The sequence below is a fragment of the Anser anser genome (genome assembly GCF_964211835.1).
Source record: "Anser anser genome assembly, chromosome: 4".
NCBI lineage: Eukaryota > Metazoa > Chordata > Aves > Anseriformes > Anatidae > Anser > Anser anser.
The window spans coordinates 43,425,222-43,453,189 of record NC_139724.1 but is presented as its reverse complement, the minus strand read 5'-3'; the positions used below and the strand labels follow the sequence as shown (position 1 = coordinate 43,453,189).

Sequence of the window (27,968 nt, the reverse complement as noted above, 5' to 3'; positions counted from 1 at the left end):
GATTTTGTGAAACAGTTTGTTTTCAGAGCAGTTTAAGAAAGAGCATGCTTCTCAGGGAAGAATATCAGAAGGGTTACCCTCACAAGTTTTTCCAACTGAAAAGCTGGTATCTCATTTTCCACAATCATGCATTTATTCATGAACTGACTTGCCTCTGTTCTCCGTTTCAGGTTCATTTGTGTTTGCAGTGACTGTCACCGATGCTGATGCTGGCTCCAATGCTGAGCTCCATTATTCCCTTGTGGGGAAAAACTCTGAGAAATTCAACATTGATCCAGAGAGAGGGGCAATCCTAACTTCTAACGCACTGGCAGGAGAGTCTGAAGTGACCATTTCTGTCCATGTGCGGGATGGCGGCCGGTACCCCAAGACAGACTCAACAACTGTCACTGTGAGATTTGTGAACAGAGAAGAATTTCCTCGAGTCCACGCTGAACAGGAGACTTTCACGTTTCCTGAAAACCAAGCAGTCGGTACGCTTGTCACCACTGTTTCTGGGTCTTCAGCCAGAGGAGGCTCCTTGTCCTACTACATCGCCAGTGGTAACCTGGGCAACACCTTCCTGGTCGATCAGGTTACAGGACAGCTTTCTGTCGGTCAGGCTTTGGATTTTGAAGCCATACAGAAATACGTGGTTTGGATTGAGGCCAGAGATACAGGCTTTCCTCCCTTTTCCTCGTATAAGAAATTGGAAGTAACAGTGGTAGATGTCAATGATAACGCACCGGAGTTTGAGCAAGATCCCTTCATTGCTGAAGTAGTGGAGAACCTGTCCCCACGGAAGATACTGACGGTGGCTGCTGTCGACAGGGACAGTGGTGTTAATGGACAGTTAAATTATGAAATAATCGAGGGCAATACAGAAAATAGTTTCAGTATCAATCGAGCCACTGGTGAGATCAGAAGTGTCAGGCCCTTGGACAGGGAGAAATTGTCTCAATACACACTAACCATAAAGGCTTCAGATAAAGGCACCCCCCTCCAGAGCACAACAGTCAAAGTTATCGTTAATATTTTGGATGAAAATGATAATGCCCCGAGGTTTTCCCAGATATTCAGTGCTTCTGTGCCTGAAAATGCACCCCTGGGTTTTACTGTAACCCGAGTCACAACTTCAGATGAAGACATTGGTGTGAATGCTATCAGCAGGTACTCCATAAGCGATACAAGTCTCCCATTTATCATAAATCCAAGCACCGGGGATATTACAGTCAGCAGACCACTAAACAGGGAGGACACAGATCGCTACAGAATCAGAGTCTCTGCACATGACTCTGGCTGGACAGTGAGCACGGATGTCACCATATTTGTCACAGATGTCAATGACAATGCCCCACGGTTTACAAAGCCATCCTATTACTTGGAGTGTCCTGAGCTTCCTGGGATTGGGTTGAAGGTCACCCAGGTTTCAGCCACTGATCCCGATGAAGGATCTAACGGTCAAGTCTTCTACTTCATAAAATCCCAGTCCGAGTTCTTCCGGATCAATGCAACCACAGGGGAAATTTTCAACAAGCAATATTTTAGGTACCAAAACTCGAGCGGTTCAAGCAATGTCAACATTAATAGGCACAGTTTCATAGTTACTTCTTCAGACCGGGGCAGTCCTCCGCTGCTGAGTGAGACAACCGTCACGATTAACATAGTAGACAGTAATGACAATGCACCACTGTTCCTCGCTCCTAAATATTTTACACCTGTTACTAAGAACGTGAGAGTTGGCACAAATTTAATTAAAGTTACTGCAGTGGATGACAAAGACTTTGGTTTGAATTCTGAAGTGGAATACTTTGTTTCTGATGAAAGCAAAACTAATAAATTCAGACTGGACAGGAATACAGGCTGGATTTCAGTGTCATCTTCACTAATGGCTGATTTGAACAAAAATTTTCTACTTAAAGTAAAAGCAAAGGATAAAGGTAATCCTCCACTCTCATCTGAGGTAGCTGTTGAAATAGTTGTAACAGAGGAAAACTACCATACACCTGAGTTTTCTCAGAGCCGCATGAGTGTCACTATCCCGGAGAGTCACTCTGTTGGAACAGTGGTCAGGACGGTTTCAGCCAGGGACAGAGATGCTGCCATGAATGGGTTAATCAGATATAACATTTCGTCTGGAAATGAGGCTGGCACCTTTGCTATTAACACAACTACTGGTACACTGACACTAGCCAAACCACTCGATTTTGAGTTACACCAAAAGCATGAGCTAGTTGTTACTGCCACAGATGGAGGATGGGTGTCCAGAACAGGCTACTGCAGTGTCACCATAAATGTCATTGATGTGAATGATAATTCTCCAGCATTCAGCCCTGAGGACTACTTTCCCAACGTATTAGAAAATGCCCCAAGTGGGACAACTGTTATTCGTTTAAATGCCACTGATGCTGATTCTGGACCTAATGCTGTGATTGCATATGCTATTCAGTCCTCAGATAGTGACCTCTTTGTCATCGACCCCAATACAGGGACAATCACCACCCAGGGGTTTTTAGATTATGAAACAAAGCAAAGTTACCATTTAACAGTAAAGGCTTTTAATGTTCCAGATGAAGAGAGGTGCAGCTTTGCTAGTGTCAACATCCAGTTAGAAGGGACGAATGAGTATGTACCCCGTTTTGTGTCCAAGCTTTATTATTTTGAAGTTTCTGAGGCAGCCCCCAAAGGTACCATTGTAGGTGAAGTTTTTGCAAGTGATCGTGATATGGGAACTGATGGAGAAGTCCATTACCTTATCTTTGGCAACAGCAGAAAGAAAGGCTTCCAGATAGATGAGAAAAGTGGCCAGATCTATGTTTCAGGACCTCTTGACAGAGAAAAAGAAGAACGAATCTCTTTGAAAGTTCTTGCAAAAAATTTTGGAAGCATTCGTGGTGCGGATATAGATGAAGTAACAGTCAATATTACTGTACTGGATGCCAATGATCCCCCTGTTTTCACTTTAGCAACCTACAACATACAAATCAGCGAGGGTGTTCCTCCAGGAACCCATGTCACATTTGTAAGTGCCTTTGATTCAGATTCTGTCCCTAGCTGGAGCAGGTTTTCCTATTTCATTGGGTCTGGCAACGACAACAGTGCCTTTTCCATCAACCCTCAAACAGGACAGGTCACTGTCACTGCAGAACTGGATCGAGAAACGCTGCCTGTGTACAATCTTTCCGTGCTGGCCATTGATTCAGGAACTCCGTCTGCTACAGGCAGCGCCTCTTTATTGGTAACTTTGGAAGATATCAATGATAACGGCCCCACCTTGTCCACCAGTCAAGGAGAAGTCATGGAGAATAATCGTGCAGGAACTCTCGTGATGACGCTTCAATCATCAGATCCCGATCTCCCTCCAAACCAAGGTCCTTTCACGTACTACCTGCTCAGCACTGGCCCTGCAACCAGTTACTTCAGCCTTAGCACCACCGGTGTTCTGACCACAACGAGGGAGATTGACAGGGAGCAAATCAGCGATTTCTACCTGTCGGTGATTACGAGAGACTCTGGGGTTCCTCAGATGTCTTCCACGGGAACTGTGCAGATAAAGGTAATAGACCAAAACGACAACCCGTCTCAGCCCAGAACGGTAGAAATCTTTGTTCACTATTATGGCAACCTCTTCCCAGGTGGAATTTTGGGCAACGTAAAGCCGCAGGATCCGGATGTGTTAGACAGCTTCCACTGCTCCCTCACCTCAGGAGTCACCAGCCTCTTCAGTATTCCCGGGGGCACCTGTGAGCTGCACTCACAGGCAAGGTCCACGGATGGAGTGTTTGACCTGGCCGTCCTCAGCAACGACGGGTTGCATGGCGCTGTCACGAGCAGCGTCCGGATTTTCTTTGCGGGCTTCAGTAACGCCACCATTGACAACAGCATCCTCCTCCGCTTGAGCATCCACACCGTGAGGGATTTCCTGACGAACCACTATCTGCACTTCCTGCGAATCGCCAGCTCGCAGCTGACGGGGCTGGGCACAGCTGTGCAGCTCTATGGACTGTATGAGGAGAGCAACCAGACTTTCCTCATGGCAGCCGTCAAACGCAGCGGCAACCAGTACGTGAATCCCAGCGGTGTGGCCACCTTCTTCGAGAGCATCAAAGACATCCTCTTCCGCCAGAGCGGGGTGCGGGTCGAGTCCGTGGATCATGACTCGTGCCTGCAGAACCCATGCCAGAATGGAGGGAGCTGCGCGAGGAGGCTGGCTGTGAGCCCAGCTCTGAGGACCCACGAGAGTGTCCCTGTCATCATCGTAGCCAACGAGCCCCTCCGGTCCTTCGTGTGCCGGTGCATGCCAGGATATGAGGGGAGCCTGTGCGAGACTGACATCGACGAGTGCCTCCCGTCCCCCTGCCACAACGATGGGACTTGCCACAATTTGGTGGGGGGCTTCTCGTGCAGTTGCCCAGAGGGTTTCACCGGCATGGCCTGTGAGAGGGATGTCAACGAGTGCCTTTCCAACCCGTGCAAAAACGGTGCTGCCTGCCAGAACTTCCCCGGAAGCTTCAACTGCGTTTGCAAAACTGGATATACAGGTACGCTTTCACTTCTCTTCATCTCATAGTGAAGAAGAATTAGAAAAAGGGCAGAAACATTCCTTTTTAGCCCATGATAAATTCCAGCTGCAATTGTCTGAATACGTGCATTTCCAATAGGTGAAGAGGTCATGTAGAAGAAAGTATTTGTAGTTATGAAAACTGAGAAGACGAGGTGCCTGCAGTATTATTTCTTCACTGAAAGGGGTTGTGAAGTATTGGAACAGGCTGCCCAGAGAAGAAGTTGAGTCACCATCCCTAGAGGTCTTCAAAAAATGTGTAGATGTAAAGCTTAGTGACATGGTTTAATGATGGAGTAGGCAGTGCTAGGTTAAAGATTGGACCAGATGATCTTAGAGGTCTTTTCCAATCTAAATGATTCTATGATTATTTCATTTTAGCTCTGTCCTCCAGCAAATCTCACTTACCTGATTTGTATTAGAGCAGAAGGATTTTTCAAAAGCTATTTTAATTTATTAAATATGTAGAAATCATTTCCAATGCTTAAGTATGACTTTTACTGTTCTTGTTATTGTTATGCATACTGTAGTAGTATTTTGGGTCTGTTAAGAGTGTTCCAAGCAAGAAAATCAGCATCTGCCCCAAATTGCTTACAGTTGTACAGGACAGAAAACAGATGAAGGATATGGGAAAGAAAACAAAACTCAAGCAAAATGATCAAACATATATATATATATATAACAGAAATGGCTTCAGCATTCCTACCTCTTCTGAGTATTTTTTCTCTAATATTTGTTACATATTATTCCTAGAAAAGTAGATTTGGCTTTCACGGTAACAAGGCTCTAGTGTATAGTGTCATGTGGAAACTACGTGTATTTCATTTGCAGTCATCAAAGGGCACATTTATTAATTAAATTATATTAAATTAAATTTCTGGCTCCTCATGTAAGGGTTCTGGATGCTTTCAGTTATTTTAAGATAAGTATCAACAGATTGAGATTGCAAATTCTCTTAAACCACTACAGTCACTGTAACATATATAGTGTTAGGGGTTGGATGAAAATACAGAGAAGTCCTTTTCTAGCAGAAGAAAACTACTTGGTTGTCATGACTAATTATACCATCAGAACTTTGGCCTGCTGAATTTGCCTGCTTGAAATTATTCTAGCATGACTGCCTTCCAGCCTTAGTCTTCATTTATTGCTCAGGGTGAGATTTGGGAAAACAGCCCTATGCCAAGTAGCCTGTAAACTTAAGTTCATATACATAATTGTTTTTTTTTTTCTGGCATAATCTTTGTCTGCTTGGGTCTTCCTCCATCTGCGGTTCCTGTGTGTATTAGAAAGTTGTGCAATACTTTAGCTATTAGCATTGAATGTGAGGCACATTCAAGAAAAAAAAAACATTAAAAAACTCAAATGTGTTTACTACGGTATGTGAATCATATGTACTTTCTCTAGAAAAATCATCACTTTATAAGCTGATACAGTCTGTCATATATTCTGGTGGTATTCCCCTCACCAGCCTTCAGGTGTCTGAGCCACGTTAGTAGGTGGCTGTGGGAGAGGCACATAGATTTCCCGCTATAGTTGGTGGAGATCTCTCTTCTGTCAACAGATCTTCAAGAGAAATTCAGATCACCCTCAAAAAGATTTGATCAGGGGATGAACTCCCAGTCTGTAATTATAATTTCTGAATGACAGTTTCTCAAACCAAAAAGAGACAGTGACTTTGCAATTGGATCTCGGTGCAAGGTTGCATCTAGCCTGTCTTACTACTGCAGTGAAGCACCCCAGTTGCAAAATGGGTGTACTACTGCAAGGCTTCAGCCTTTTTGTGCATAATCTTTGGATAAAATGCAAGTTGTAGCATGGTCTTTCTATCATCTGTTCATTGTGTGCATGGAAAACAGACACAAATAAAAAACACAATTTACAATTAAACTTTATTTAGGTACAGGGTCATCTCATTCAGCCATTCCTATTGTGCTTAGAGCACCCTCAGCAAATAGCAGCAAAAGAAATTAAAACATTTTTATGTGAGTACGTTCTTTAAGAAAGGTCTGAACAATTTTAATTGTTGCTTATGGCCAATTTTTAGAGACATAATAAAGAGCCTAACTAGAGAAGATACAATAAAGCTTCCATTACCTCTTCTAAGGTGTATTTCTGTATCTCAGATGCCCTGGGGCAGTCCAGGTTACAACAGCTGTGCTCGTTAGAGTGTGGATATTTGGGCTTGCCACTATTGCCCCCAAAACTTGTCTGTAACCAGTGGAGCAATTGGGGGATTGGCTTTTTTTGTTTTTGTTTTGTTTTGTTTTTTTCTTAAGCCAGATTAGTACAGGAGATATCATCTACTTCATTGCAAAGAAGATTAATCTATTTCAAACAAAGGCATGACTATGTCATTTAAGGCACAACTACAGCAGTTGATACGTGTTCGATGTGAAAGGTCTCGTGATACAGAGGATGCTGATGTGATCTTTTGTGTGAACCTTACAAATGTACTACTGAGCCTCAGGCCAGGAGCAATTGTTAATTGTCAAGCAGTTCTAATTAAGTTACTGATCCAGGAGTTTATTTTATGTTGTGTTAGTACATCCAATTATTTTGCCAGGAGCATGGCAAAATAATTCTAGGGCGCCTATCCCTTGTAACTCTTCAGGTCATTAAGACCAGAGGTTAAATGGACATATGTTTGATATTGCAACTAAGCAAAACACTTCATTAACTCTAGCAGCATACTGTAATATATGCCTCTAGCCTACAATTTGAAGCATTAAAGAAATGTCCAGGTCATTTTTTCTGGTATTAAAGCTTAATGTTCACCCCTTATGTCAGCTAAAAATAAAGCTCTACATGTGACAAACACTTGAAGAAAAAAAAAAAAATGTTTTAACTAAGAAAATATGGTGAGAGACTCTTACAATTTGAACTGTTTGATTTCTTTCATGGTATGAATTAAATCTGGCATCTGATATGAGCTTCCTTAAACTACTTGTCAACACAAATAATTTTGAAATAAGAGTACGACTGAGGCAGCTGTTTATATTTGGGAGTCAGATCTTTTTAAAATCGGTTGGTCATTGCAGGATCAAGAATTATTTAAGTGTCTTGGGATTAATTGGTCAAGACAGAAAACAAATGGCGCCAAAGTGTGTAATTAAAAACCAAAATATCTTTGGAGTTGAATATCAGTAGAGCTTATCTAATAAGATCACAATTAATATTCAGTATATTTAGACATCTTATGTCTGCAGAAATGTATTTGATATGCTGCAAATTTAATATTCAATGGGTTCTGCAAATATCAGAATACAGATTGAGAATGTTTGTCAGAGAGAATGTTATGTCATTATTATACTACCAACAGAAAAATTTCACAGCTGTTTGGGATTTTAATCATGATTCATATATGATTAAAGATAGCCATAGTGAATGTAATAATACAGCTAGGAACTGTTTCTTTATGAATATAATCCCTGAGTGCCTCAACAAAAAAAGAGACAGCCAAAATAGCAGATTTTTAATTCAGTATATCACATACATAATTTTGCTGCTTCTCTTGGAATGAAAATAGTCTCATAATTGAATTTGCATGTTCTGTAAAAAACAAAACAAAGCATGGTATTGCATACAATTAGAAATTAGTATTTTCTGAGATATACTTTGTTCACTGTAAATTTGAGTACATGAGCTATAGACCCTTATAACGGCTTACCTGAAAATTGAGAGTTTCTTTACTTGATTTATTATGTTTTGTCAGCTGCATTTCACTTCATCACACTGCAAAGGTAATTTAGTTCATTTCACTGAATAGGATTATGAAGACCGATTACCTCAGAGCAACATCATTAGGGTTTGAACAATCTGTTATAATTACATCTCTTAATGATGATCAGGTGTTTTTTTTTAAATAATCACTTTCTAGAAGGAATATACTTTGTGATTTACAGTAGTTGTCTGCCCTTCCTTTGAACACTTCATTTCCTGTTTTCCAGGACTCATTAAGATGAATGAATTTAGGTTTGTCAAATTGTTTCAAATGCAAGATTAAAATACCAGAACCATTTTAAAAGATGGACATAGAGAACCACAAAAAGTAAAACTCTCAAATCAGCTGAAATGTAATTCGAGAGCATTCAGTTGGTATCTGTTCCTCTTACATTTTTCAATTAAAAAAAAAAAAAAACTGCTCTCAGGAAGTTTGATTTTTGTATAAGCTTGTGCATGTGATATCATCAGTTTGAGGTGATGGATGATAAATGATAGTCCGTTATCAGTTATCCTGTGTTATCCTAAAATTTGTGTTCTTCAAGAAAGGCCTTTGTGACACAAAGATGAATACCCTGGATCTTTCAATACTTTGTTTGAGAAGAAATCTCCAAACTCATCTAACCACATCACTTACCTGAACTGGAGTTCCAGAGACGGCTCAGGTTTGGAGTCTCTGGTTCACAAAACATTGTCTGAGACGTTTCCTTCCCCTCATTGGATTTAATAACCTGAAATACTAATAAAGCTTATATGATTAGCCTTTTTCTTTATGCTGTCCTAATGAAACGATTCCCCAGTTGAGAAGTGCATAATAATCCAACTCTGTGAAAATACTTCTAGAAAATTAATTCACATAAGCCATGAAAACTTGTAAACCTCATAATTTTTCAAAGCACGTTGCTTTAGTGAGACAAAGGTCTATCAGAACAGTACTCTTAAATTCATGTTGTAAACCTTAAATCAGCAGACTGCTGTGGAAAATGACCTGCATAATCCAAAACTGCACTAGTTGTATGAGATTTTAACAAAAATCATTGGCTTCATCTTTTTGCAAAGTAGTAAAACTTCAAGTTTGGGTTCAAGTGAAGATGCTTTTGTGCATACTGCCAGTTTCTTATCCTCTTCAATACAGTACGGTTTCTTGAATGATTTACTTTATCTGTGGGGGAGAAACTTCAAACTAACTAGTGTTTCTGTCAATTCTCAAGAAAAACATAATTCTCTGAAAGTCATTTTTATTTGTTTGTTTCCCTCTCCAGAAAAAAATCATATCTAAATAGAAGCATAATACCTTAGGTAGAACAGGAAAAGCAATAGATGCACAAGCTAGTTTTTCCCCCCAAACCTTTACCTTTATTACACACCTTATTGTGTTTGTAACTCATGAAATAGGCAACCAGGTCAAACTTGAATAAATATACTTTTCAAATCAACTGTTCACAGTTGTGTTCAATGGAGTTCTAGGATGTTAAACGGGAATATCTTGTACTAAGATACTGGAAAGCCAACATAGCATGCTGTAAGGGAGATAACTGAAAGTGGTAGGACATGTTCCCACCTTAGGTGGCTGTACGAGCTAGAAGAACAAGGTGTTAAAAGAAAAAAGTAGAAATTTAGTAGACGTCTGCAGGACCAAGTACAATTTAACTAGTATCACAGCAACTTTCCTGGAGGAATCCCAACAGTGAATAAATGCCAAACAAGCGAAAAACCCTGCTGGGTAAAGCCCTGAGTAACCTGATCTAACTTGGAAGGTTGCCTTGCTTTAAATGGGGGTTGGACATTGTGACCTCTGGGGTCCCTCCAGCCTAAACCTTTCCATATTTCTGGAGCTTTTGTCCTTGTTCAGACGTCCAGAAAGATCCACTTCTACCAATCAAGTCTGGGCAAATATAACAGTGGGAAAAATGTAGGAGGAACATAGTTTAAATTAAAACGGAAGAGTAAGAAGGTGCAATTTGAACACTGGTGGACCATCCAAAAACCAGAAATTGATAGAAACTCTCAGTCTCAGCAGACTAACCAATGCAGGCTGCCAATAATAGCTTGACATATGGGGACCTTTACTTAAAGGAAGCACCAGAGTTTCTGTCTCAGAGGAGTCTGAGGAGGAACTGACTGAAGATCTGAAGGTAGAAGGAAGTTTGAATGAATTGATAAAGTTCAGGATTTTGAAGAAAAGAGAAAATGAAGCCTTCTAGCAGCAGCTCTCTTTAGAAGAAGCTGACAGTTGGTCGATAAGGTTAACCTGGAGAGGGATGCACATAGGAAAAGTAATTCAGGAGAGTTGGGATTTTGAAAGAAAAAGTATAACTGAAAATTATCTTAAGTCCATATTAAAAAATACAGCTGTCTAAAGAGCTTTGGGTGGTCATATCAGGATCTTTTTGGATGAGAATGAGTTACATACTGAATAGAAATAAGTTGCTGTTCTTCTGGTACATATGTGGCATTATATCGTACTGTTTACCTACTAACTTACTTATCAGTTTCTAGTTTAAAACTCCCATAATCTATTTACCATGTTTTTCTAATAATCTTGCTTTATCAGACATTTAGTTTAAATCCTCGTATGGTACAGCCATAGTGGTATCTGGCTGAAGGATTCTTGCTTCCTGGAATAAGCATGTTTAACATGCATTTAAAGACAAAAAGTGAGCTTCAGAGACATCTTTTGCTGGATCACTATTCCAAATATAAATAGATACATTTTTTCCCAGGTCTTTAGCACTTCAGTGAATGGCAGAGAATAGCCAAAATTTCTTCTTCTTTTTAAATAAATATTAGTTTTAATAGCTCTGATGAATTGTTTAATCAGAGTATTTGTCTTCTCCTGTGTCAAAACAATTGGAATAAATGCAAACACACTTTTATTAGTTTTATGAATTATTCAAACAATTGTTTAATATGAAAAAGATGTTGTTATTCACTGGTTAAAATATGTGCAGATAAAATAAACATCCATGCTCTGTTGCTGACTCAGCAAATATGCTAGCTTTAAGAGAGCTGTTACAAAGAAGAGGACTTAGGGCAAATTGTAAAAGACTGAGTAAGCCCTATTAGCTATCTTAGATTTTTTTTCTGAAAACTAAGAAACGTCATTGAGCTAATTTAAGCATCTCAGTCTCATTCTTGCTAGATGTTCTCTTCGCTAAGTCAAAGATCAATGTTATGTGTCATGCATTTTAAATAAAGAAAATATCAAAATCTAACATAAAAAATTAGCTCATCCTTCAGTCATGCCCATTAGACAATAAAATACAAATAAATACCCCCAGAGCATAATTAGATACAGACACTGGAAATGTTTCCTGGATTTATGGTGAATCTACGAGTTACATGTTAACCACAGGAATTCTCCAATGCTCCGTTTCCGTCCTGTTTGCAGTCACACAGGGAGGGCTCCTGCTCACACGAAAGAACAGTCTCTAAACTTCTTTAGCTTAAACAGAAAAGTGCAGAAAAAGGATGTTTTCTAATTAGGAGATAAGGCTAAAAACGCCAGCAGAGTTAATATAGCACAGTCCTATTTTTATTCAGTTTTAGAGACCAGCAATCTTCTAAAGCCTGAGGACTGCATAATACTGTGCATTGCTGTCATGTGCCATGTAAGAATTATAAAATATATGTGACACAAAAGGACAGACAGCCTCTATGCAAGTTCATGTGGTACTTCTAACTTAAACATACTTTATGCTTGTATGGTGCAAGGAATAAAATAATTAATTATCTATGCAAGAAGAAGCATACAGAAGTCTTACCCTTTGTAAAGTGGGCCTAAATGAAGTTCAAGGAGAGATTTAAAAAAGCACGTCTGCTTTTACAAATTTTTTGCAGAGAAATATGAATGAAAAACATGACGACACTTTCAAGTTTTTGCTGAATAGGTGGTGAAGGCTGGCAGTGCAGGCAGAAAGCAAGGCAGGTACCAAGGGTGGCATATAGTGGAAGTGCTGCCAAACTGGTAAAAGCTGAGCAATGAAAAACTGAGAAGTGAAGACAAAACACTTTTGTAGTTAATGTTTCCAGACAAAGAAAATCTTAGTTTTGTACAAAGAATCCCCTTGTCAGTATTCAGCATCTGTTAAAATCTTCACTTCTTCTCTTGGTTCCCTTCCTTGTTGAAATGAATTATGTGATTTCAGTATATTCTCTAGTGAATAATATCTACCACATGTGACAATGCCTGCTTAGAAAAGGCACGTGTATCCAGGGTAACATGTTTTAGCTCCAGAGGACTGTGGTCCCTCTAAGTCAGGAAGGAGGTTGTAATTGATGAGGAAAAAGAAATATCATATAATGTACAATAGCAGCCTGTGTTTGCCCTGCTGTGTTCATACAGGTTCCAGCAAGGGCTGTCCTTACCCTCGATCCCCTTCACGCTGAGTACATTGCATTCAATAGGGGGAAAAAAAAACACAGCACTTTTTGTTTTAGTACAGCATCTCTTTTCATTTCATGATCTCTCTTGTATGGACACCAGTTAATAAAAAGCAATACACTACCTATATGAGATAATTATAGTGAAACACTTGAAAATTTATCTGGGTTGGTCAGTATGCCCATGACATGGCTGGGACAATGTCTGTGTTTCCATTTCTCCATCCCTCCCTAAACCCCAAATGATCCCTCCTTTCGTTATTCTAATACAACCCTTGCTTTGCTATTGACCTGATTATTCTGACCTGGAAATTACTTTTGTTCCTTGATCACAGGGAAAACGTGTGACTCCACTGTCAATTACTGTGAATGCAACCCCTGTTTCAATGGTGGGTCCTGCCAGAGCAGTGTGGAGGGGTACTACTGCCATTGCCCCTTCGGTGAGTATGCTTTTCTTTATCTTCCCTTCCCCTATTAATAATTCTCAAGCATGCTATTTATGTTTACCTATATGAAACTGATGGATATATGTATATGGATCCCTGTCCTGTTTACATTAAGAGAACTTGACTCAGTCAGAACAGCTTTATTAGTCCACATAAGTACTTGCCCTTTCACTTTATTGCATGTTAATAAAGTTTTGAGTTCCAAAACCAGCACACAATTCCGAGAACTGGAGAAGCATGTAGTACTGCCAAAATAGTTCAATAATTATTAGAATTTAATTATCCCAGATTTGTTTTGTGGAATGAACCCAATAAAGACATAAAACAACATCGATATTTTAAGGTATCTTGATGTAATTGCAGCAAGATTGGTTCTGAATACAAATTCACCCAGAATTGCCATTGTTCGTATAGAAAAGCATACATGTCATAAATAGCTTTGAATATGGTTTTCTACTAACACGTAGAATAAATTCTTCATTCTGCTTTCCACGTTTTACATTTTTTGGAGTTTATTCATTTCCTGTATTTATAGTCATAGTCCATTGTAAATACAACTAATATTCATAAATTGTTTTCCCATTGTCACTGCAGTAAAAATAAAAGTCAAAGGAAATTGTGACAGAGAGATCTGAAAAGAAATATATAAATATTCAGATCAACAAAGATACTGAGAAGGCATAACATTTTTATCACGTGTTTATATCATAAGTATCAGAAATGGATGGCTTAAGTTAGAATTGCTGATTGAGAAATAGTTCATATAACATCTACACAGAGAAAAATCAGCGCAAGTTGAAAATTTGTTTCTGTATTTGGGTTAACAAATGCCTGATGATAATTAATAACTCTTTTTGATATAGTTATCAAACTTTTTTTCCCCTACTTTCTTAAGAAACCGTAGAGGCTCAGTGTAGTGAATCTTGTTTTTCAATACACTTAGTTGTCATTTGTAAGTTAATTATTAAGTTTAAACAAGTAAACTTCAACACCTACCTATGGGAATAAGACTCTTCTGTTCAGGTAGCATATTTTTAATCATACATTAGAGGCTTTTTAAAGAGCCCGTGTATTATAATCCTGTCTAGAGCACATTAATACTTTGTTTCTGGGAGTATACTTAGAAGGAAAAAAAAAAAAACAACTACCTGCTACCAGATTTTATTTTTTATTTTACAGGTGTTTTTGGGAATCATTGTGAGCTGAATAGTTATGGATTTGAAGAGCTGTCATATATGGAGTTTCCCAGTATGGATCCAAACAATAATTACATCTATATAAAGTTTTCCACTATAAAAAGTAATGCCTTAATGTTATATAACTATGATAACCAAACTGGAGAGCGGGCAGAATTTCTGGCTCTGGAAATAACAGAAGGAAGGATGAGATTCTCCTACAATCTTGGCAGCGGCACATACAAGCTTACCACAACTAAGAAGGTGTCTGATGGACAATTTCACACAGTTATTGCCCGGAGGGCTGGAATGGTAAGAAATGCTAAAATGGGTATTTAAGACAGGTTCAGCCAAGTCACTTTGGCTTCCACATGAACTCAGAGGAACATAAAATTAGTAATGTTGCATTTACTAGCAGAACCCCCAACTTTGGGGAAAAAATAAAAATCCCTCATTTCTGTCCTACTCCAGCTGACTCAAATGCCTATAATGGTTTGTTTAGTATCATGATAATAAAAAATAATTAAAAAAACATGTGCAATGCCCTGCATTCTAAATGTGAAAAACGAGAACCAGGAATAATTAATGAAGTAAATTACTGCACATGAGGCTAATTAACTGATGCAGATTACGGGAATGATATTAGGGAAAGCTAATTAACTATAGTAACTACAAAACCCTTCAAAATTACCTTAACATTTGGTTAGTAGAAACAGGCGAACATAAAATTCCATCTCTGACCTCCTTAAGCTAGTTCAGAAATTTTGCAAATCTCATCAGACTAAAAACCTTTTTTTTTTTTCTTTCTTTAAACCCTGTAAAATAATGCAAAGATTTTAAAGTTGTTACATTGTGAGAGTTTTTCTGAGAGAAAATAAGGGAGTTACTTCACTCCAGTCCTCCCAGAGGGAATGAATTTTGCCCAAAACTATACAGGGACAATCGATTGCCGTATGTCTGGTACCTTGACCCTTCGCCTGCCTTTGTATTTTTCCATTAAATATTTTCTATTCTTCTTTTCTCATTTTTTAATATTTCCAAAGCAGAACATAAACCAAATGCTCCTTGAGTTCAAGCCAAGCTTTTTGACTCCACAGTGTTTGAGTTAGAAATGAAACAAAATATATTTGCCATCCATAATCAGTAGCTCTTGCCCAACAGCTCCCTTTTCAAGCAGATATGGCCAACATATATGGAATCTCATATTCTTCCCATCTTTGAAATTAAAGTCACATAAGAATAATATATGGTTGGGGCTCATGTTTTGTTTTATATGTCAAGCCAGAATTATATATCCAAATAAGATGAAAGATAATTGTGATGTTGAGTTATGATGTTGTTTTAATGTACCTTAATATCAGATACTTAATAATTTGCCTCTCAGCTTCCAAATGGTTATACTCAAAGATGCACTTAAATCTTGAAAGGCACCAGATTCACATTTTAGCAACTACATTAATGTGGTATATCTATCAATGTGATTGACATGGCTAAGCATAGAAGCCCACCTTAAAAATTGCAACAAATAAATGAAATACACTTAAGAAAAAAAAATCAAACAGAAAAAATATTTTACTTGTGGATATGCCAGAGGGCTAGACTACAGAAGAGAGAACATGAAAAAGACTATTTAAAGAAAATTTCAGTTATGAATGTTTCAGACTGAAAGCAAGCATTTAATACAACCTATACTTCTGTGTGAGTTTTAAGTTTCAACCATCCCATTAATGTCAGCTGTTTACAAACACAGTATGCAAGTAGAATCACCTTTGTCTTAGATATTTCTGCTGCAGGAAAAATGTCTCCCAGGTGTCCAAAACAGTATAAAATAGCCCCCCCATCAGGGTTCCAGATCTGTCATTTCCTACAGCACAGTGGGATTTTATCGGAAACTGGTAAAATCATTAAGTTGTCAGTCCTGAGATATTGCAGAGTGACAGGATAGAAAGCCTCATAATGCAGCAAGGTAACCGTAGAGTAATGCTTAAGTAACAAGCAGGAACATTTGACTAACATTAGAAAATAAATTGTATGAACTCTGGTCCAAGTAAAATATATTCTCAAATATCTAGCTCTTCAGCTGGGGTTGCAGCTTGGCTTTCACAGTGCATAGCGATGTAAGTTAGGGAGATTACACTGATTGAGCTAAGAACAAAAAACTCATTTCATTTTTTGTTGTTGAAGCTCTGAAGGAAAATATGTATGCGTATGATGGCATACAGACCAGTCAGTTTATTATTCTTCATATGAATTGTTTCATTTATACAGGGCAAATAATCTGCTTTGGAACTGCAGACTGACATTTCTCAGAAGCAGTTTGCTTATTATGTATGGAAAGAAATTCAAGATAAGCTTTCATTAAAAAAAGCAAATTGAACAATTTAGGCATACTGCAGAACATGATTTAGGGCTGAGAGCTATGAATGCATTTGGTCAATACAGTGTGTCAGCTTGCGGTATGTATTTGGAAATAGCATGGAGAATCTGTTGGGATTCCAGCAAGACATTGTTCGTGAACTTCACTGCAGGCAGGAGAAAAAGGCATTGCACAATAATGGCATACTGATAGCTATTGCCGTTTGCTCAGCTCCTGTAGAGTAACCTAAACCAAAATAGAAACCCAGGCATTTTAAAAAGTAATGTTTGATTTAAATTTGCCATAAAACTGTACCACACATCTAGTGGAAACGTGAGAAGCTGATATGTACAACTTGGAGATTATGTTTATTTTTTCTGAAAAAATCGATTTAGGGAATAACTAACCTTCAGGGTTTTTTTTGCAGTGCATCTGTTATTAATAAATCACCATGAGGAAAATTCTTTGCTAAATAAGGAATAAAATAAAAACTCCTTTTTAAATTAACAGGCGTTACTTCATGATTTTAGTGAAAGCTTTGGTTAGGCTCTTAGTACAGAAATTACAATTAAAAGTGCTGTGATTGGCTTGAGTGTAAATGACTGGTAAAAAAAAAAAAAAAAACACCATTCTCTTGGGATTGACAGCTTTGAGACAATAATAAGTTAAAGAGGAAGACTGCTCTCAGTAGCAATGATGTCCAGCACTTTTTTGAATGTCAGCTTGGTCCCGCTCACCAAGCGGTATTTGCATGTTTCACTGTTATCAGTGAGGTCCAGTTGGGTAATTATTTTAACCAGTGATCCTAGTATTTGTACTCACAGCTCTTGTAAGGCACATTTTCGTTAAGTTCAGGATCAATATGTATAGTATCATGGTCAAGGCCCTGATAGAATGCCCTTTGTGTTTGCAGGGAGCAGCTCTCTGTTAAGATCAGAAGTAGGGTGCTGTATGAGCCAAAATAACTGCAGCTTCAAGGAGTAAAACAAGCAAATGAGAAGAAATACAAAACTAAAATTTTGTGTTTAACTCTCTCTGTATGACCTAGTCACTTAACTCCTTCTCCACTAGTATCCACATCTTAGTATTCCCTGTGGTGATGCAGAATGGAGTTGGTCAGTGTTTCTGAAGCACCTTGTGATCGTGAGTGACATGGTAATATACAAGTGCTGTTGTGCTCAAGTGCTCATTCTAGCCAAGTTCTTGATATAATATATTTAATCATAAATATTGAATGTGATTGGGAACTACACCCTTACAATAAACAACATATTTGTGTGTGGCTTTTGCAGGCAGCATCACTGACAGTGGATTCCTGCTCTGAGGATCAGGAGCCAGGCTATTGCACTGTTAGCAATGTGGCTGTTTCCACTGACTGGTAAATAATTCTTCATTTTGTGGGGTTTAGTTCTGTAAAATGAAAAATCACACTCTAAAATCAGAAGTTTGGAATAATATACATGCCCTTAGCTTAGTCTCTGGGAAGGGATAGATGCCTAAGCTTCACACCTTCAGGAGGTGTGCAAAGGTCTGAAATGCCTCCCATCATTGTAGAAGCAATTTATATTTTCTATGCGTCCTGCTGGTTGCCAACTCAGCCACATTCCCATGTGCATGGGATTTATTCATCACAAGGAGTTTAATCAAAAATTCTCAATTCTCTACTCCATCTCTGTCCCCAGGCTGTGGGCACACATAAAAAGCCCAAATAAGAAGCTGTGGGTAGTCCAAGCTGTGATATAAATGGGGGTAAGACATTTTGCCTAATGGTACGAGATTTCACATAAGAATCCAGACAAAGTTAACAAATCAGAATATCAGGCATGTGTAATTACTGATAACTTGTAAATCTTAATTAGAGAGTAAAACATAAATTTATTCATTATAATGAAATTGCTTTTAAATATACATTACTGCTCTTAGATAGTTTGAAATTCTACAATATTTAGTGCTACAAATATTTAACAAAACCTACTCCACTTTTACTTTTGGAACCCTACCTACCTTGCCAGAACAGTCTTAGACTCAAAATGCTATTACTGTAGTAGCATGTATATTTCACTCTGGTGTTGTTCATTTTGGGTCTTCTTTTTTAAAAATATACCTATAATTTCTCATGAAGGTGTAAGAAATATCATTACCTGATTACTGTTTTCTTTAAAAATATATATATATATATATATTGCTTTGACAATTTTTTTTAGTACTTTCCAGATTTCTTTTTTTACAACTTTCATTTCTTAAACATCAGCCAGTACAGAAAGCAAACTTTTTTTTTTTGTTGTTATTTACCGTAACTAACTCAAAAGCTCCTTTTTCAGAAGCACTTCACTTCTTTAGATCCTCTTTACAGGTAGCAAAAACTTTAATCCCAACCATTGTTGCTAATTTCTTACAGTAGTCACAGTCATATTTCCTGACACAGGTGGCTTCCCCACTAGCAAAAGAGTTATATATTTGTAAAATAATGAATCCATCTTCCAGCTGTTTAAATATCATCTATAATTTAAACCATAATTGAGTGAAAATCATTATTCATTTTGTTTTCAAGCACACTGCTTAGTAAAGTGAATAGAAATTTTGACATTCGATAACTGAGTGTGAGTTTAAATGTCATAGAGACATCTCTCTGTCTCCCCTTCTAAAGATAAAATGCAAATTTTGGAAGTGGGACTTTAGCCACGAACCTTAGCTAATAGTTACAGCTCCTTTGTTGTCATTGTTGTCTTATGTCTGGTATTGCCAAACTTTTATTTTTGCCTCTTTTGTAGGACTCTTGATGTACAACCAAATCGAGTTACCGTTGGTGGCATCAGGTCAGTTGAGCCCATCCTTCAAAGGAGAGGACAGGTGGAAAGCCATGATTTTGTGGGCTGTATAATGGAGTTTGCAGTCAACGGACGTCCCCTGGAGCCCAGCCAGGCTTTGGCAGCTCAAGGAATCTTAGATCAGTACGTCTGCTATATATGGTATCAAATAGACGGCATTTACGATATAGGAAGCCAGCATGAAAGTCAGGCCCTATTCCATTCAAACACCGTTAGATATTTCTTGTGAAAAAATGGCTGTAGAATTTATTATAAAATGTGAAAAATTTATGAAGAAACTGAATTTGGATGAAAAATTCAAAAAAGATTATGGAAACTTCAAAAAAGCAACATAATTACATTTCTGTTGCTGATTATTATTAATGTTGCTTTGCAGGCTGAAATCGAGTATCCCTGTTATTGGATTTCTTTATAAATTCCACCTGGGTTTGACAGTACTCATATAGTTCACTGAACCTCTACTCCCTCTTATTTCTTTTTAATTCACAATGTCTGTTCTATCACTTTGCCTCTCAAGTATCACTGAATTTCCCTCATATCCTCTGAGTGGTCTTTCAGAAATGATCAACTATTTGATTCTATTGTTTTTCCGTCTCACTGTTCAAAGCCACAGTTGTAGCAATAATGTCAGTCTTATATCCAAATTCACTGGCTCACCCTTCCTCTTTTGACCCCCAAGTTTGCACTGTTCTTTGTGATATGAAGTCTCCGGAAGTCTGCAGTGTAAAAAGCACGTAAAAGAGTTTATTCATCTCTTGCATAATGGAAGATAGGAATTTTACTGTCTCTAAATTCCTTTCTCTTTCATAAGGCTGTTATAACTTGATGCTGAAAGTTGGGATCTGTTTAGAAACATCAGCTGTCCGAGGAGAAAAGCCTCTCAGTTTTTGCACCTCTGGGGGAAAGAAAGGGAATATCATTCAAACACATGACCCTTTCCAGCACACTTGCTCTGCTTGTTTGTATGCACGTACTTCAGTATCTTCTTCTCTGATTTGTTTCAGATGTCCCCGGTTAGAAGGTGCTTGTACAACTAGCCCCTGCCAACATGGTGGCACTTGCATTGATCACTGGTCATGGCAGCAGTGCCACTGCAAAGATGGACTGACGGGAAAGCACTGTGAAAAATGTATGGAGAGGGTTTCACTCTTTCTTTTTAATCTACACCTAACTATATGGTTGAACTGATTGCTGTTAAGAGTTTCTGTTCAGGGGCAAAGGGTAATGAATTTTATGAAATCATGAAAACAAGTAACATGCCTGCCTCTTAAATAATTATGAAGGAAAATTCTACAACGAACTATTGTCCTTTCATGAGTTAAAAATAGCGTCAAGTTGCATATATTATGTTTCCATGTCTGTACATGTCTGTATATCACATTTCAGGTAACTTGCACTCATTTAAAACTACTGCTTCCAAGAGGGTGTAATCACTAACCAAAATAAAGCTATCCCGTAGGGAGGGATTTGTGTTTTGTGGGGAGGTAAGAGCGTAAGGGAGAAGTCTTCCCTTTGCATAAACACTGTGTGCTTATGGCTTCTCTGAACTGTAGGCCTTTTTATCAAATGACTGTCAGATTATGTGCATGAAAGTATGGCAAATGTAAGTAAATGCAATGGGATTATTAACTTCAGTATGGATAGCTCTGTAAATCAGTACAGGATTGTCTAGGAGAGCAAAGTGATTTATTTCCGTATAGTTGTAATATAATGGCTGGGCTTTGTTTTCTTACATGTCCCATTATTGTTTAGCTGATTTATGTGCTTTTATTGTGCCAGTTTACAGAAGAATTTTACCATAATTTTAACAGCATTTGGTAGTCAATGCTCTGCCATTTTTTATTTGTTTTATGCCACCACAAATAGAAAGTCATTATCTCTGCCCTGAAGAGCTTAGAGTTCAATATATCATGAAACCCTGCTTGCAGTAATGGAAATAGTAACATCCCTGGGAAGGAATTACAGTTCCAAGAGCCAAATTTTTTTCCCTACTCCCTCACTTGTTCCCTAGTGAGTTTTAATTTACTATTGACTGATACCAGCAGTAAATTACTAGCACACTCCCACTCTCAAACACACATTCTGGTTCAAGCCAAAGAACAGAGGGGGTGAAATTGCCATTCACTCCTGCTCTCCCCACTGACCTGCTCTGAACTTGATCTCCTCCCTGAAGAAAATGGTTGTTATCAGGAAGATGATCACTGTACTATAGCTGCAATGAGCTGCATACTCAGTGTTTCCCTGTCCTTGTCCCAGATATTACTGCTGACACTGCCTTATCGCTGGAAGGCAAAGGACGACTTGACTACCACATGAGCCCAAACAAGAAACGTGAATACATGATGAGACACAGTGCTAGAGGTGCCAGCCCACGACCCCTGAATGTGGACCGCTTGGAAGTGAAATTCAGGACAAGAAGCGAGAATGGGATTTTAGTTCACATCCAGGAAAGCAGCAACTTCACTACCGTGAAGGTAAGATTACAGCTAATGCTGAGTTTGATTTGATTGGACTGCCTCATGCATAGTGATCAAAATCACATTTTTCCATTACTCTTGCTGTTTCCTTTCTAAAATACTAGGTCTTTAACTAAAGCTAGGCACTGCTCCAGTATCATTAATCTTCTCAACAATTCCCTTGCTATTTGCCAAGGTATCAGAAGATCTTGATGGCTTTGTATCTAATCAGTTTTGTCCAGACTCCAAATAGTGACTTTTAAGGCAGCAGGAATGCTACATATTGCCATATTTGTTATCATCATTAAGTTACACTCTACAGATCAAATCATTTCATTATTGGCCTTTTATCTTCTGATTTTTCAGACCTCAAACCCGGACCCTCCTTAAGCTAGCAAACAATTGCCAAAAAGTTTTCATGAATTCCTACTAATGTGGCTCATGCTTATCAAACTAGGAAGTAAGGGATAACTTGAATTCATGAGGTTACCCACAGAGCAATGCCAATATCAAATTATTTTGAGATACGTAGCTGAATTAATGCTTCAAATGCCACACAGTTTTCTTTCCCAAGAGTTTATTGCTGCAGAAGTTACCTTTCTCAAGAGAAAGAGATGGTTCAGTTCCTGGCTATGACTCAGTCCATTTACTCATAACTCTAAATGAGTACAGCAGTGATGTTGGCAAGCCCCTTTATTGGGTTGGTGTAAGCTCCAAGTTTCCTTGACTGCTGTAATGCTTTCCAAGTTTTTTTTCCCTGACTTTTAAAGAAACTCATGCAGAAATTCACACATTCTAAGCTTCAGTCCCGTTTATATTGTCCACCTGCCCAAATCCTGTGCTGATCAGAGGTACAGAGCTTTTCCGTCACACCGTCTGCTTTTAAGAAGCAAGTCTCCCGTAGTTCATTGGCATATGCTTTTACCATGTCATTTGATAGGAAGTTTCTGCCACAGTCATATTAGCTGATAATATCTAATTATTTTGTGTTCTGGAGTTAAAAATAAAGAACACAAATACTACCTTTTTCTCTGTCGTAGACTTTGCCATGTCAGCTCTCAAGCTTTAATTAAAAACAAAACAAAACAAAAAACAAGAGAAAAAGAGAGTTGCCTTTCCTGGCTGAAAGTGCTATTGGTGTGTTTATGCAAACACTCTTATTATTGTTAATACTGGTGTAGTTATACAAGCAAGTGGAGAGTGTCAAGTCCTAGCTCCAGCTGCACAAAGGCAAAGAGCAGAGGTTCGCCTAGTAACAGATGCAGTCCTTTAAGGAAGGAGAGGTAACTTCAGTGTACCGCCTGTTGCCAAAAAGTTCCCAGATGATGCTAGTTAATAAAACAGAAGGTCTGTTTCACTGTAGTTAGTACAGCACAGCTCCTGCACCACTGCTCACACTCAGGGCTTCCCGTGGTGGTGGCTCAGGATGTCAGCGAAGCCAGCCCATACGTAGGTCTCCCTAGCATCTCAATATACTCCCAGTGCAGAAGATGAGTTTTAGGAACTTCTGTTTATAACTCTTTTGTCCAGCTTCAAAATAGACAGTTTCTTAACCTGATTTTGGGGTATTTTAATATGCTTGTTATCCAAAGTTTAAGCGTTCAGAGAATACCTGCATGTGGTTTTAATATAAAATTGAGCTAGAGAAAAGCTATACACTCTGTGACTACCTCCATGCCTTCACATTTTTCATCTGCAGTCAGCTGAGTTTGGTACAGCTGGGATTGGGATAAAATTAGAGAAATGGTAATAAATTAGACCCACTGAGATTGCAAGCAACTGATTCATTAAATGATGGATGTAACCTCCCTCTAAAAAAACCTCAACCTGGAGAAAAGGGGTCTTATTTATGATATAAAGAGCTCCTTAATCTAGGAAAAATGAAAAAAACTAGCAGATTAAATTAAGCAATAGTCAAATTCAGATGGAAAGTGCCCCTCAAAAAAGCACAAAAAGGAAAAAGGCAGGGGTTTCTTTATTAGTAAAGCTCTTTGTCACAGCATATTTTCTAACAAATAATGCATGCTACAACTAATTCAATTGGAAATAAGGGCAAAAATACAGCTGGTTAAAAGTGAAATTACCTGGCTGAAAATCGCATCTAAAATCAGATTGGATTCACATAATGTACCTCTAAGATCTATGAATTGTATGAATAGAGAATGTGGATTACACATTGCCTATATATGCTAACATATGCACATATTGAGTTGCAGAAATAAATCAGAACATAGCTCATTTCAACAATATCTTATCCAGTGGGCTATAAATCCGTAAAGGGTAGTGCTCAGATTTAAGACAAATAAGAAGCAATTTGCTCAGTAAAGGAGATTCAGAATATTAGTAAAGTTGAATCATTCTTATAGTTAGAAATACGTTCTCTTTAGTGGCTCTTCTTTTCATTATAGCCTACTTACCAGTTGCTCACCATTTATTTAAAACCTAGAAATGAGTGTTATTCAATATTGTCAGCATCAGCATTTGTTTCAAATTTAGAAATACTTTGTACTTCAAGGAACCAAGAAGAACATTCATTATTTTTTCCTTGTCAAAGAAGACATGGACCAGTCTTGTCTCTGGAAATTTTATTTTGTAAAAACCACTGCTATAATATTTATGAGCATTAGTCGCATGCAGTTTGAAAGAAACAGAAATAGCACTTTAAAGTCATAAATCAGTATGGAAATTATCAGTTGGTGGCAGGTAAATAGTAATACAATTCTTCTCTAATATGGAATTAGAAGATATTAGTCTGTGCTTCGTCCTTCCGTAAGCTTAGAGGATATTGTCTGATATGGTATTTTCCTTTTTGTTTATATGAAGACCAAAACACAAGACAGTACTTTTATGGAGTGAAAAAGACAAAATAAAACTAACAAGCCAATTAACTGTTGCAAACATAAATGTATGTATATATTCTTCCCAGTTAGTCTTTTTATAAATACTTATGATTATGGCAAATGGTATTTAAAATATAATGATCGTCTGTGTGACTGCATTTCCAAATACAGGGTTTTCTTTGGGCTGTGTGATAATTTAGATGTCTGCCACCTCTGTTTGCTAATACCAAAAAGCATCTTGTCTTTGAGAGGGAATTTTATCAGTGAGTTCCCAAATAGTCCATCTTCAAATAAACCAAATTATGGCAGGTATAAGCACAGTGCGTGCATATATTAACCATTGCTTTTCTTGATCCAAACGGAATACGTGCTAGATACATTTGGCCCGGACATGAGCGTGGTCTTACATCCATCTTAAAGCTGATCTGTATGAGCAAAGGTTGCATCACTAAAGAACTAAATCCAGAGCATTTAACAGTTTCTGGAAGCTGGAAGAGCATTCTTGTAGTTGGTGTGTCACCTCACAGTTCTTCCCAGGTGAACATTATTTTTCCTGGAACAAAGCGTGCAAGGCTTATAGAGCTTTCAACAAACCACTGTCTCTGACCTCTCCTGGACAATGCATGTGCACGTTCTGCACGCTCTTGTTGCAGATCACAGCGAGGAACACAGAAGGGCAAGGAGTTGTTTTATTTAACGCTTATGAGCAATGTGCAGAGTAACAGAGATGAGTATGGAAGAAAATCTGCAACAAATTTCAGAACCATCTTATGAACTTGCATAAAGCTTACAAGCTTGTACAGCCCTTAGGAGGTCAGCTGACATGCCCAACTCTTAGACGGTATTTGAGAAACTTGTGTCCTTTATCTTAAATCTCATTTTGGGATCGTTTAATACTGAGCTGATAAGAGGTTTAAAATCCTGCCACACAAGTGTGGAATTTATTGCAAAGAAAAAGCAAAAAAAAAAAAAAAGAAAATCATGGATATAATAATGTGTTTTTTTTTCTAATAGCTCGCAAGTTTAAAATCAGTTTGCCTGAGAAAGCACCATTTGAAAATGCACACAAAATAATATACTTTACAACTCTTTAGAAATATTTTTAAAATACAAATATTTTTCTGCAAAATGCAAGTTAGCAGCAAACAGTTAGGAAATTGGAATCTTGCTCAAATCCTGATATACATATTGTGTCATAATGAAAACTAGATGCAAGCTTTTGGGACAAGGACAGCATCTGTTCATTCTGCAGAGCATTTTCTCCACTTGCATTGATGGAGAAGGAAGAGTTTGTCTTTTATTGGTTAAAATGTTCTGTCATGCGCACGCCCTACAGCTGGGTTCTCAATAGGTTCTCCTCTTACGAGAGTAGCTGAAGAATGAGTGGATGGCAATTCTAAGTTTTCTACAGATGCAGTAATGAAATTAATTGCAGCCAAATTTTTAGTGCTAAATAACTAATGCATTTTTAATATAAAACGGTTGTTTGGGGAAAAATACACCCAAGCTTCTTACTAGAACCAAAGCCATGTGTAACTGTACTGAGTAGGCATTACGTTGCTTATGTGTATATAGGAGCAGAAAGTAGTCTGTAACTATCTTTTAAAATGATGCATTTTGCTTTTTTTTTCTGACCAGATAAAAAGTGGGAAGGTGCATTACGTATCTGATGCTGGAATTGCTGGGAAAGTGGAGAGAAATATCCCAGAAGTGTACACTGCGGATGGCCAGTGGCATTCTGTACTCATTGAGAAGAATGGCTCTATCACTATCCTGTCGGTCGACAAGACTCATAGCCGAGACATTCTCCATACCACGCAAGATTTTGGTGGACTAAATGTTCTTACAATTTCTTTGGGAGGAATCCCACCAAGCCAACCTTTCAAGAGCACAGTTGCAGGTATTATTTTTTGAATTCTTTTTTAAATATACTGCACATGAGCACATATGAGCAGACAAAGGGTGTCTTGTTTGCTTAAAGGTTGCAGAAAGTACTGTAATTCTTTATCAGTAACTAATATACTTCCACACTTTGCCAGGAAAATTGCAATTTGAATGAGTAAGGATTGCAAATTTTTGTTCCTTTAATATACACTGCAGCCTTGTTATTTTGAAAAGACAGCATTCCATCTGCAGATCTTGTTGGAGGCAGGGTTAGGGTTTGCTTGCTTGTCTGCAAATGAGTTGTAATGATTTTGTTATGTTAATGGAGAAGAAAGGACCTATTCTCTACCTGGGTCAGAATCTGGAAAATCAAGGCAAACCTACTGAGGCAAAAATTCTAAATGAGAACTTTGTCTCTGTAGGGGTTTGGTAAATACTGCAGGATTTAGCCTGTTATTAATATGATTAAAATATTTTCTGAAACTCCAACTTCCTCCTCCTTTATCCTGCTGTCAGATGAAGAATAGGATTTATTTCTGAGCAACAGAAACCAAGGACAATAAAGAACCACCCTCTGACCAGCATCTAGCTGTAAAATCAGTAAATCAGTCTCCCTTAAGAGTTAAAACAACTGTCTTAGACCCTGGCAAAAGATGTAGATAACATATATTTGATATTATTCCCCCAGTAATAAGTAAAGATGGAAGTGATTTTAGCTGGAAACTGTGAGATATTCCAGACAATGCAGGCATAGGTTTCACAAAGTTTTTTATATTAAAAGATTGTCCTGACTATAAGAAATGCGACCAGATAAAGTAACTTTGAAAGCTGCAAATTCACACGTCACATTTGTGTATTGTGAGCTGGTTTGAAATGTGGTATGAAATCATATGAATGCTATGCTTACCTTTACCCTTTTTACATGTATGTTTTATGAGCAGTGTATGCATGGAAAAGCCAAAGAGGCTTTTAAGAAAGCTGGAACAAAGAAAATTGAGGACACTAAGTTCTCACTGTCTAATGCAGCAGCAGACAAGTTATGATTGTCTGCCTTCCACTATGATAGTATAATCCAAAATCTCATATTCATATGATGTTTTTTTTAATACTGGATTACAATGTGTACGACATACCAAGGATTTACAAGGGGGAGACATAAAACTCTGCATGAACTCAGATGGTCAAAAATATCTGAAGCACTGTTAAAGGCAGACAAAAACATACATGGGTGATGATTCCCGGGCTGTGAAGCTGGGATATCCAATGTTTTCAAACCTGGGTAGACCTGACAAAATCCCAGTTGCTGTGTGTCACGTCACTGCTGAAAGGGACCACCAAGC

The 27,968-nt window shown here is 38.1% G+C and overlaps 1 protein-coding gene across 2 annotated transcripts in view; it reads left to right on the top strand.

The window, feature by feature from the left end:
* The window catches only part of FAT4 (FAT atypical cadherin 4), a 142,672-nt gene that overhangs the window by 108,446 nt on the left and 6,258 nt on the right, over positions 1-27,968 (top strand). Inside the window, exons 9-16 of one of the 2 annotated variants that reach the window (XM_083833687.1) lie at positions 171-4,520; positions 12,979-13,083; positions 14,269-14,576; positions 17,913-17,998; positions 19,392-19,571; positions 20,453-20,577; positions 21,705-21,922; positions 26,383-26,644. In XM_083833687.1, the coding sequence (XP_083689813.1) occupies positions 171-4,520; positions 12,979-13,083; positions 14,269-14,576; positions 17,913-17,998; positions 19,392-19,571; positions 20,453-20,577; positions 21,705-21,922; positions 26,383-26,644 (5,634 nt within the window). Of the gene's footprint in view, positions 1-170; positions 4,521-12,978; positions 13,084-14,268; positions 14,577-17,912; positions 17,999-19,391; positions 19,572-20,452; positions 20,578-21,704; positions 21,923-26,382; positions 26,645-27,968 lie in introns of those variants that run through there. The other variant, XM_083833688.1, reaches the window with a different exon arrangement.